Genomic DNA, 12,185 nt, shown 5'->3' on the forward strand with positions numbered 1-12,185 from the left:
AGAGTGGTGTGCAGCCAACATAACTTAAGGGTTCATATACGCAACCAGGGGAAGACAGACAGACAAGATAATATTACGTACATTTCCAAAAAGTATCACATGAATTGATACATAGAGAGCCAAGAACACTGATATATCCACAAATATTCCAAAGTTTGGAGTCACCCAGACAATTTCATGTTTTCCATGAGAACTCACACTTTTATTCATGTGCTAACATAACTGCACGAGGGTTTTCTACTCATCAGTTAGCCTTTCAACACCATTAGCTAACACAATGTAGCATTAGAACACAGGAGTGATGGTTGCTGGAAAGGTTCCTTTGCACTCCTATGTAGATATTCCATTAAAAATCTGCCATTTCCAGCTAGAATAGTCATTTACCACATTAACAATGTCTAGACTATATCTGTGAATAACTTAATGTTATCTACACTGAAAAAGAAGCCACTTTTCTTTCAAAAATAAAGACATTTCTAAGTGACCCCAAACTTTTGAACGGTACTGTACAAAAAGAGGCAACCTGGCTCACTGCAGTCGCCATTTTTAATCAAAAACACCTATTCAGCAACTACTTCAAAGCACAAAATGTCACCTGTGTTGTCCCCAAACTGTTGCCAGCCGCTGTGAGTTTTATTGTTTGTTTGGCCAAAGAAGTCACACCACCTCAAGCACGCACACATGCACACACCATGTGACTGCTCTGTTGCACACCCAAGTGATGCAGAGAAACAGCCTGTGTAAATACCGTTCCTCCTTGTCAAGACCTGCATATGTGGTCGGTGGGGTCAGCTGGTCCAAAATCACGCTACAGTAAACCGAGTGGCACGGTAGTGGCAGGTGTTGAACTGTATGGTCACAACCACACCCACAACAATCTGCATTGTGAGTGCTGGTGTCTGCTCGGGGGGGAAATTATGAATTTCATATATATTGAAAAATTATATAACTTTGTGCAAAATGCCCCTAAACTTACAATATCGGTGCTAAAGAAAATGCAGCCTTTGAAAGTGTAAAATAAAATGGCACATTTTGGGATTTTAAAAGCTTGTTTTGGGGGCATTCTTATGGATTTATTGAATGATAGCAGTGTCTGGAGCTGGAAGACATGGGGAAAATATTAGGGGAATGGCATACAGGGAATTCTCCCCAGGTTTCAACTGAACCAGGGACTTACTGCTCAGGGAAAGACTGACAGGACAGCCGTAAACATTGACCAGTTGCAGTGCATTTTTGGCTGCCTGTAAAGCCAGTCAAGTCTTTCTTTCTCTTGATTCCCAAAGGAATAAAACCAAACATCCATTCAGAATTCCAGGAATGAAAATCAGGATATCATGGCATTGGAACAGATCAGCTTACACTGGAGAAAAAAAAATATTTGTAGAGTGCACATATTCTGTATATCTGTTTGTGCATTTAATATGAAACGGGAACAAGGAACCAGTTAGCTTAGCCTAGCATGGCAGGGAAGAATGATAAACAGGGAACTTGGACCAACTGTCCAAAGGGCCAAGAAATATAGGCCCACATTGGGTTTAAATTAAAAAACATTAAATAAACAAAATAATTTACAAGTGAAGGTGCTGATAGGTCAATTTTGTTGCCCTCATGGGGGCGAGCCTTTACAGTTTTGATGTGATGCTAAACTAAGCTAACCAGCTGCTGGTTATGGCTTCATATTTATTGAGCGGCTCTGGTTGGGGTATATTTTGGCCCTCTTGTGGTACTTTGTGAAATTCTGGATGAAAGCACTTAGTCTGGCCCTATAGAACGACACGTTCTGTTACTACTGGATTACAATAAATGATATAACATATAATATTGCTTAGACTTAAACAAAGGGGACTTTAAGTAGGCTATAAGGTTTTAAACATCTGATTTGAAAAGAGGTGAAGTAGTTTCAAAGTCTAATGATTTCCCCACAATACCACAGGCAAATTAAGTTGAATATAATCCATGTATGAAGATTTCTGTCATATGCCCACCGTCACTCTGGACTGTATCCATGAAGCCATGGTAACCACTGGAAAAGGTTCAAAACACAGCCTCTTTTCCAACCACATGGCATGCACGCTATGGGAATATATAAAATTACACAGAGATTAGTTTAGTGCGATGCTGCATCATTAAAAGAACAGAATGAATCGTGTAAATTCTCTTTCCCTCTTTGTCCTGGCCTTGCTCTGTTAGACTTTACTTTTTACAGTGCCCGTCTGGATCAAGTTCAGAGTGGACTCACTGGCCCCATCAGCACATTCATTCAAAGGTCAAAGAGCCTTCTATCCCCGAAGTGGCACCGATAACTGCCATACACTCTGAGAGATGGATGAGAACCAACATTCAGTGTGCACTCTTTGAATTTACCAGTTCAAGACAAGACAAAAGCAGTATGGCACAAATAGCCCAACACAGCTGTTTCTCTGCACACCCAGGCCCCAGTGGTACAGAGGTTTATCTTATCAGTAAAGAGGCATTTAAAGAGTGATGACAATTGATATACTTCCAACTTAGTGCAACAGATTATAAAATTTAATCAGGGTGTTGAAATGGGAAAGCAGTTACTTTCAAGCCAAACTCAAGATTCGAAATAAGGTGTTAAAAATTAGGAGTTTTTTATTAGGAGTGGGAGTGTGTGTGTGTGTGTGTGTGTGTGTGTGTGTGTGTGTGTGTGTGTGTGTGTGTGTGTGTGCGTGTGAAATGGGAAAAACAGTTAACTAACAAGTGATTTTCCATATACTTTGTCATGCTTTGGGCAGGAGACAGACAGATGATAGTGAGAGGGAGGGAGAGTGGATGTGTATGTTCATGAAAAGGAAGTCTGTCCAGACAGTGTTGGATGACGTCATCATTCGTAATAACTTCCCTGTGTCTGTGCCTGTGTGTGCGTAGGAGGGGGGTGGCGCTTCAGACCATGCAACTCTACATTATAAAAAGTCACAAACTCTTTCAATCAGACTCAAACAGCAGCAGAAGAGAAGGAGAACCAATCTGAAATAACAGAGACCAGCTGTACCACATCTGACACACCTCAACCACAAGGTAAGGCATTTAACTCAGCTAAACATTTAAAGTTTTGTCAATTAGAATTACAAGTTTAATATAAAAATTTTGACAGACTTTTTTGTTACTGGTTAGCAATTACAGAATCCTACAAATCCACAGAGAGTAGAATTCAAATAAACATATTTTGTAAGTGTGGCTTACATGTGAAAACATGAATACAACAATAACTGAAGATAGTTTTTAATTTAAATGTATAAGAGTTTAGTATAGTTCATGTTAAAAACTCAGTATTAAAGCAGGTGTTAGGGTGCTAAATGCTGTCTTGTAGCAGTTAGACTTTTTAAAGACAATCATATTTGGTATGTTTCCAAATTTTCCAAATTCACATCAACTGTAATTCAATAAATCAAACCAAAAAATGATAGAAAATCAACTATTGCATAAATCTGCACCAAGAGTTGTAGCACATACATTACCAGTCAAAAATTTGGACACATTTTCTCATTCATTTGAAACTTTCAACTGGTAGTGAATCTCCTAAACATGCTTAACATTTTGGCCTAGAAACCATTTTTCTAACTGAAGTATGCAGACATAGGAAAATGTACAAAATACAAAATAATAATAAAAAAAAATGCATCAGAATAATAATGATAAATCACACACAGTAGAAGCAGTATGACTCTATTCAGCCACTTAAATGGTTGCCAGTGGATTTTTTGCACAACTGAATAATCAAACTGTGTGTACTTTTTTGCAGTTGACAGTGAAAGTATGTTTGTTCAGAGCTAAAAGTGAGTCATTATGTAAACAGAGGTTTAGGTCAGAGTGCTGACCTGTCAGCCAGCACTGTTTCTGCTGTAACTACAGACACAGTGTGTGTGTGTGTGTGTGTGCGCACACCTTCTCATTCAATACTTTTTCTTTATTTTCGTGACTATTTGCTTTGTAGATTCTCACTAAAGGCATCCAAACTATGAACACATATGGAATTATGCAGTAAAAAAAAGTGTGAAATAAGTCAAAACAGATTTTATATTTTTGATTCTTCAAAATGGCCTCCCTTTGCTTTGATTACTGCTTTGCACACTCTTGGCATTCTCTCTATTAGCTTTATGAGGTAGTCACCTGAAATGGTTTCCAACAGTCTGGAAGGAGTTCCCAGAGATGCTGAGCACTTGTTGGACTTTTTTCCTTCACTCTGTGGTCCATCTCATCCCAAACCATCTGGATTGAGTTTAGGTCAGGTGACTGTAGAGGCCAGGTCATCTGACGCAGCACTCCATCACTCTCCTTGGTCAAATAGTCCTTCCACAGCCTGGAGGTGTGTTTGTTGATGCCGAACAGTTGATGTATAGATGTGTCTGCTACTAGAGCTTACATTTATCTGGGCTCTACTCTGAGGTGCTGTTAACTTGCCACTTCTTGGGCTGGTGACTCAGATGAACTTATCCTCAGCAGCAGAGGTGACTCTTGGTTGTCCTTTCCTGCGGCGGTCCTCATGTGAACCAGTTTTGTCTTAGTGCTTGATGGTTTTTGGGACTGCACTTGGGGTTACATTCAAAGTCTTTGCAAATTTCCAGACTGAGTGACCAACAGTGCATTTCAGGTGACTACCTCATGAAGCTCATTGAGAGAAGGCATGCAAAGCTGAGTGTTCGTTAGGTGCAGGCCCTATTCATTGGAAGAACATTCTTTTAAAGTTTACCTCTGTCTGGACAGAGAAACACATTTTAAACTTTTCATATTGAGCAGCTTCACTAAAACCTCAACTGCCAGTTTTTTAAATGATCTACTTTCTTAGAATAATACCAGTGTTTGCTATTGTTTCTGATTTCTGACATGCCTTTTTGATTTTAAATTATTATCAATCATAAAGACTTCTTAAGGAAAATACTTAACATGGTGACATAGCGTTTAAAATGAACCATAATACAATTTTTAAGGATTAACTTTTTTCCTTTTTTGTTGCACATTTTAGGATACACTGATATAACTGTGAGTAAACAAAGAATTGTAACGTTGTGTAGCTGGAATACATCAAGCTTTATTAACATTTTCGAGGTTTTTATTTTATTTCTGGCCCTCTTTAAACGCAATGCAAAGACGAGTAATGTCAGTAGGACTAGAAAGGAAGCTGTTAATAAATCAGACATTACCTTACCCAATTTTTTTTTACGATAAAACCAAGTGTATTCACATTTAGAAGGTACCCTATTAATTTCCACTGACGTCTCTTTTTCTTTTCGTCGTCATGTCGCAATGTTGCCTTCAGGTACTTATCAAAAGCAGTTAGAAATTTAAATTAAATAGTTCGTGATACTGTATGTTAGTGGAGATTTTGTTAAAGACAAATGTATTTTCACAGATTTGTCTCATGTGTAGTGTCATAGCATGATTTACATTTTCACTACCAATCTCTGAATCTGCCCAGGCATAAAAACAACTGTATGCATAAGAAATAGTAGAAAATCAAACAAGCAATATACTGAAGACAGTGTAAAATTATGTGAGCAACATTATTTTAGCAAAACTATAACATGATTTTCTCATATTATGTAAAATGCTGTTGATTTTTCTTCAAATAATTAAAAAACATACTCCACAAGGAACTTATTCTTTATGGAATGCTCTTAAAATCCCAGTAGTAATCCATGTGGCCATTTTTACCAACAATGCGATTTCTTATTTTGTAGGTTTTTGAATTACAGATCAAATTTGAATGCTTTTTTTATCACTTTGTTATAGTTTGTCGTTATAGAGTGCTGATATTTCCAATAGTTATGAATGCATCAGCATTTCGCCCAATTGCGTGTGGATGGCGCGTCAGGACATCAGCTCGCTCTGTGATTGGCTGCCGCTCAGCATTAAAAGCTGTTGCTCCTCCCCTTAGCCTTCTGTGGGAATCCCCAACAACGTGCTCTGCTTGGCCTCAAAATATTTTGGCTTTTTAAGTCACTTTCAGCTCGGATCGGCTGCAACTAATCTTTCTTGGACAGCGACAGCGGGACATCCAAGGTAGTTGTGTATTCATACACGTGTCGTACGTTTCTGCAACCCCTTGAAAACAACTTATTTTTTTGCGCTAAAGAAAGTTTTGTCGCAGTTTAGCTAGCTATCGTTTGTCGGTCGAATTCCAAAACGTCGCGCTAACGTAATTAGCCTGTTTAGCTAACCCGAAACCTGTTCGACTACACAATAAAAGTTGTGCGCATTGCGTTACTTCGTTACATAGTTGATAGTTATTTGGTCGTGTGCACATTTTGATACCAAATAAAGTTTTGGTCGTCGAATTTTTATGGAAAGTGTCGATTTTGTGGCTAAGAGGAGCGAGGGTCATTCAATTACTGCAGGCCTCTTGCTCGACAGAAAATGGACGACAGCTAATGCTAGCAGGTTAAATGTTTTTTTTCGTGCTGCTTCGGCTGCTGTAGTGAAGTCAGTTTATTACATCTCCACTTTATATTAGTGAAATGTATTTCTATGAACCTATATCTAATTCGATGGATGCACTGGGTAACGTTAGTCGTTTTTTAGGCCAGAGGCCTACTTATTTTGAAGTCGCGTTTCTACTGTGAGAACAGCCAGTGAGCATTTAGCAGAGATTCATTTCCAAGACAAAAAAAAATAGTTTGCCCCCTTAAAACAGGTTTTAAAGACCTAATTGTTGATTTTTTTTTCTTTGTTTGAATGGAGGGCTTGTCTTTTCAGCTGGTTGTGTAGGTTTTCATCTCGTTGTTTTTTACTTTGAAGTAGCCCTAACAGACCTTAGTTGTTCTTGCTGGTTTTTTAAAGTTAATTTCCACTTCCAGATTCTCATATCCAAAGGTTTGATGCCTTCGTGTTTGTCCATTACTGTGAATTAGATATTTTGGGATTTTAGGGTGGACAAGCAAGCAAACACCATTTTGTAGACCTAATTTTGCTCTGTTGAAAATTGTGATGCTTAGTTGTTTTTAAGAGATGGAGAAAATGATTGTTTGTAAAGATGTTGGTCATATTACCTGCTTGCATCTTGTGTCACTTGTCAAATCTTAGTTTTTGCATACCTCATCAGAATAACACTAGTCCTTCCTTCCTGTCCCTGCAGCGTTCTTGCGTCTTGGCTCTTCCTCATTTTTCTCTCAGCTCGTCAAGGAGGGAAATCAGTGATGGAAGGGCAAAGCTTTGACAGCCTGCAGTTGAGCCAGAACCTGCCGCTAAGTCAGGACTCTTTTCAGGAGCTGTGGCAGAGTGTGTAAGTAGAGTTTTAACAGTAGATAACAGAATTGTAATGTGCCTTAAAAGTGAACCAGTGTGTGTGTTTGTTTTTGCAGCGTAACTGCTCCCATCTTCATTTCATCTCAAGATGAGGCTCAGCAATGGAGAGGAGATGAAAACATCGAGGTGATCATGCTGCCCTATTCATTTCTAAGGAACAAAAACTGCAGTTGAAGACTTTCCGTTGATGAAACTTTGGTCACTTTAACCTAAGCTAGCGTATGTGTGGAGGCGCACTGACTCTCATGTCTCTCCTTTTACAGCTCCTCAACGATCAAGTGTTGACTGAGGGCTTCGATGAGAATCTGTTTGAGCTACCTGCAGAGATGTTGCCTAAAGATGCTGTTACTCCCCCAGCCTCCACCGTCCCGGTTACAACCGACTATCCGGGGAAATACGGCTTCCAGCTTCGCTTTCAGAAGTCTGGCACAGCCAAGTCTGTCACGTCCACTGTAGGTTCTCCTAAACCTGACTTCTCAGAGTTTTTGAATTTTGCTTATGTGTTACTTTTTTTTGTTGCATATTTTGGAATGGATCCACACATGTGTTTGTGTAAATTTTAGGTCATAATTTACAGATTGTGTGATATGTATTCTGACCAAGATGCCTACAACCGTACCAGCAGAAAATATATTGAGTGTGTCATTCATCATCTAAATGCTTTACCACAAATGTTAAAAGTTTAGTAGGCCTTGCAATAGATTATCATGCAACCAAACATGACAAGGAGCAAAGTCTGCAGCCCTACCCCCTCACTTTAGACAAAGGGGATTTCAGCAGTTGCTCATAGAGGCCACGCTCACCAGCTATCTTAATTTTCTCTGTCTGTTGGATACTTTTAAATAGAGAAACTGCGTTATTATTGGTAATTGTTTAGTTCACTAAAATGAAGTTCAGTTTACGTAGGCAGAATTTAAAAATTGATGTTTGAAAGTTTCAAGCTTTTACTTTTGTAGTCCAACTCTTCTGTAGTTTTCATTACTCACTTGTGTAGACTTAATTTAACTTTATAAAAGCTTGCGAAATATTGAAAGCTTTTGAATCAATTTAAAGTATATTCTTACCTTGGAATCGCGCTAAAAATCCATTCTTTTGTATCTCTCACAGTGGCATAGATCTGGAAACTTAATTCATTGTGACGATTCGCTGAATCTTCAGGTCTAGAGCCAGTCACTGCGCTTTAAGAGCCAATAGTGTTAATGTTCCCTTGGTGAACTATCCAGCAGTGCAATGTGGTTGGCCAGTTCTGTTTAGAGTTAGGGTGGTCTGCCCTGGATCTCCCGCCTCCTGCGACTTGTGCTCTGCTCTGAGAGAGCAGTGTAGTCTGGTTGGAAAGCACACTTCTGACATGACGGGGCATGTTCCTGCAGGGTCTGCCTTCAGAACAGGAAGAGTTAAAAAAATGGATGTAAGCCAGGTTTACCTACTCTTACTGTAATTACAGGACTTAAAATGTATTTATTTTGGGGATTCTTCAGAGTAGAAGGAGTAGTTAAGCAATTTGAATCACAGTTTAAGGTAGTTTTTTGATTTATTTTTTTGTCTCCTAAGGACTGACCTCAGATAACTCTGTGGCTCTTCGGGTGTGACTGCACAGTTGGTAACGTGCAACTCTCTCCTCGTTCTTTCTCAGTTTTCAGAGCTTCTCAACAAGCTGTATTGCCAGCTGGCAAAGACCAGTCCTATTGAAGTGTTGGTGGACAGGGAGCCTCCTCAGGGTGCTATTCTGAGAGCCACGGCGGTTTACAAGAAGACTGAACATGTTGCTGATGTGGTGCGCCGATGCCCCCATCACCAAAATGAGGATGGTAAAAACATTTCTGTGAAAAATTGTCTCGAGGGTGCTGTGGAATAGTGCAATCTGCTGCATACAGCTGTGAGGATGTTGGTTTTGAGGTGATTTTATTTTTTCCCTGATGTCTTCCTTTAGGAGCTGAGCATCGCAGCCACCTCATCAGGGTGGAGGGCAGCCAGAGAGCCCAATATTTTGAGGATGTGCACACAAAGAGGCAGAGTGTGACTGTCCCCTATGAACCCCCGCAGGTATGACTACCAGCCTGATCCCTGTAATGTCCATATCTAGCCATTCCCAATCCTAAACTTTATGGCTTTTTTATGCAAGTCTCTTTTAAAGATGGGATGTATGGCGAAGAATGAAGCTTAGTGTAGAAAAGTGATTTGTCATGATATTTGTACTAATATTTGATTTAAAAATGTACACAGGGCATGCTACTTTTTACCACTTACTGTCTAGTTCAGGTAGCACTACATTCAAATGTTTACTGTGTTTTAGTTGGGCTCTGAGATCACGACCATCCTCCTGAGCTTTATGTGTAACAGCTCTTGCATGGGTGGGATGAATCGGAGGCCCATCCTCACCATCCTGACCCTGGAGACTCCAGAGTAAGTCTTTTTCTTCTTTATTTAGATTTTGTGAGTGTGGAGGGACTGTCGTTTTGGTGAAGAGTCATTGTGATATGGTGCAATGTGACATTTTAAAATTATCTTTCAGGTTTGTTTAGGATGTATAGGAGACGCCTTGTGTTGCAGATTGTGTTCAATATTTTTTTTTAATGCAGAAATGTAGAGCCTTTTGGCCCTGACTTGTTTTATTTTGCCTCCCTTAGGGGGCTGGTTTTGGGCCGGAGGTGCTTTGAGGTTCGTGTCTGCGCGTGTCCCGGCAGAGACCGCAAGACCGAAGAGGAGAACAGCACCAAGGTGCAGAACGGCACCAAACAAACCAAGAAGCGAAGTGTGTTTTCGTTGTTTTACACCACATTTCTGCTTCTGCGTTCACTTCCCTTGCTGACCTCACTTTTGTTTCCTAGAGAGTGCTCCTGCTCCTGCGCCTGCCACCGCGTCTGTAAAGAAGTGCAAACCAGCTTCAAGTGCAGAGGAAGAGGAGAAGGAGGTGTATGTTCTCCATGTAAGTAAATTCATATACAGACAGACAGCTGGGGAAATTTCAGAGGTTTTCCAGCTGTTTGAATAACTTGCTTGGTTTCTGCTCCAGGTTCGTGGAAGTGAGCGTTACGAGATGCTGAAGAAGATAAACGATGGTCTGGAGCTGCTTGATAAGGAAAGGTAGGAGATGCACCAAGAGACTGTACATAAACCAGCCGATTTTAGTGCTCTTGACAGCTGCTATTACAAAATGTCAACATCAGAATCCACTTTACTGGACGAGTATGTTGACATATACAAATCGCTAAGTCCAGAGAGGGCTGAGGACAGTTTTAACGTTTATCAGAGTCCTTCTACGTAACTCAGAGGTGTAATTAGACATAACGATAATCTGTGAAGCAGTTTTGGAAATTTCTGCTAATTTCTAATGGATTATGATGATGTGTGTATATTTCACATCTGGCATTTGTTTTGGGTGCTGTCTAAACGGCAAACACTGTATGTCAACTCAAAATAGTGTTGCATATCCCAGAATTCAATGAGGAGCAAAGACAATATGAGACAGTCCCAAATAGATGTTCCTCTGAAGGAGTACGACTACGTTCTGAAATGACTTAACCTTACAGAAACCTCGAGTCAAAACCTCCTGATTGTTCGTGATTCTTTATTTTTCTTGCACACTCCAACTTTTTAGAATTTCACTAATTGAACTCTGGTGCTTCCTGATTTTCAATACTGTCATTAAAATGAATTTCAGAAGAAGCAAATCCGTCACATCTTCCGGAATTTGTGTCGATGCCGTGTTTACCCGTCCTACTTTCTCTCCACATCAGAAAGTCCAAGGTTTCTGTCAAACAGGAGCTTCCTTTACCATCCAGTGGCAAGAGACTCCTGCAGAGAGGAGAGAGGAGTGACAGCGACTGAGAACATTTATGCCTCGATCATGAAAACGTCTTTCTCCTTCCATGCCATCAGGATGACTTCAGGTTTTTACGATGGGAACTCCTAATCACCTCCTGCCTCCAAAACGTACTGAACTGCCCGATCATATATTCAAAATACATCAGTGTCTTGCTTTTTTTTTTAAATTTGTTTTTTTTACTTGTCTGACAAAGTTTTGTCGGCCGTTTGAGTCACGGTTGTGACACATTGGAACTTTGTTTAAATCCTGCTCATGAAGCTGGAATGAATGTTTATCTCCATCAAAGTTGCTGTATTACTCCACTACAGCCCGTACACACATTCCACTGATCCACTGATATCCTGTCAGGCTGCACTTTTCCATGAGTTTATTCAAAAATTCAGCTAACTTTGATTATATGAGCTATAACTATCAAAAAATAAAAGCAGAACACAACGTACCACATGGTGTTAACAGTTCGTGCGTCGTCAGGCTTGTTTGTATTAGTTTCTTGCTTTGAAGAATCAGTGTACACCTGTTTCGATGTATTGCTCATGGGAATTGTTTTGCCACAGTCCTCTTATTTTTTTCCATTACTGCTAGACTTGGTAGATGAGGGGCTGGCTGGTTCACCCCAAAAAACTAATCAGCTTTTAGTCATTTCAGAAAAGTATGTCTGAGATGAAGAGAAAGAATGGGTGTTGTTAAAATGGAATTAGTCAGACACGCATGGACAGAATATCACCCACTGTGGATGACAGACCAGTTTTTATAGAACCAGCACTTCAGTTTGACGCGACCGATCACTGCCCGTTATTAGAACCACTTTGTTTTTTCACTGCCAGCGATGTATGCTTAGTCATTTCTTTATTTTTGTTTCTGTATCTTTAGATTATTTGGGGAACGTGGGTTTGTATAGAGGTTTGTGTTTCTATATTTTTCTTTGTCTTTATTTTTTCATGGCTTTTTTTTGTTATTGTACTAATTTGCATTTTTGTTATTCAAATAAAGTGGATCATATATCAAAGTGTCCTTGTGTTCTGTACCTCTGTGTTGCATGAGTTCCTTCTTTCTTGCTGGGGTTTTGCATGTTTGGAATACGGATGCAAACTCGGCT

General features: G+C 39.8%; 1 protein-coding gene across 2 annotated transcripts; it reads left to right on the top strand.

Annotated features, from left to right (window-relative positions):
• The first annotated feature begins 2,919 nt into the window (after positions 1-2,919).
• Positions 2,920-12,098, top strand: tp53 (tumor protein p53). Of its 2 annotated transcripts, none has more exons than XM_022210692.2 (11): positions 2,920-3,039; positions 7,094-7,240; positions 7,320-7,389; positions 7,527-7,715; positions 8,897-9,071; positions 9,194-9,306; positions 9,557-9,666; positions 9,891-10,015; positions 10,092-10,189; positions 10,277-10,347; positions 11,001-12,098. In XM_022210692.2, exons 2-11 carry the CDS (start codon positions 7,155-7,157, stop codon positions 11,089-11,091), a joined length of 1,128 nt encoding a protein of 375 aa, XP_022066384.2. In that variant the 5' UTR covers positions 2,920-3,039; positions 7,094-7,154; the 3' UTR covers positions 11,092-12,098. The 2 variants fall into 2 exon arrangements, with proteins under 2 accessions (XP_022066384.2, XP_022066383.2); XM_022210691.2 differs by lacking the exon at positions 2,920-3,039 and adding an exon at positions 5,878-6,021.
• Positions 12,099-12,185: the final 87 nt, after the last annotated feature.

Source organism: Acanthochromis polyacanthus, chromosome 23, assembly GCF_021347895.1.
Source record: "Acanthochromis polyacanthus isolate Apoly-LR-REF ecotype Palm Island chromosome 23, KAUST_Apoly_ChrSc, whole genome shotgun sequence".
NCBI lineage: Eukaryota > Metazoa > Chordata > Actinopteri > Pomacentridae > Acanthochromis > Acanthochromis polyacanthus.

Bases quoted from the DNA above. Each gene is read 5' to 3' on its own strand.
- tp53 (XM_022210692.2), top strand. From the start codon at position 7,155: ATGGAAGGGCAAAGCTTTGACAGCCTGCAGTTGAGCCAGAACCTGCCG. The intron at 9,307-9,556 runs GTATGACTACCA...ACTGTGTTTTAG, and splicing joins TCCCCTATGAACCCCCGCAG to TTGGGCTCTGAGATCACGAC. The intron at 10,016-10,091 runs GTGTGTTTTCGT...TTTGTTTCCTAG, and splicing joins CAAACAAACCAAGAAGCGAA to AGAGTGCTCCTGCTCCTGCG.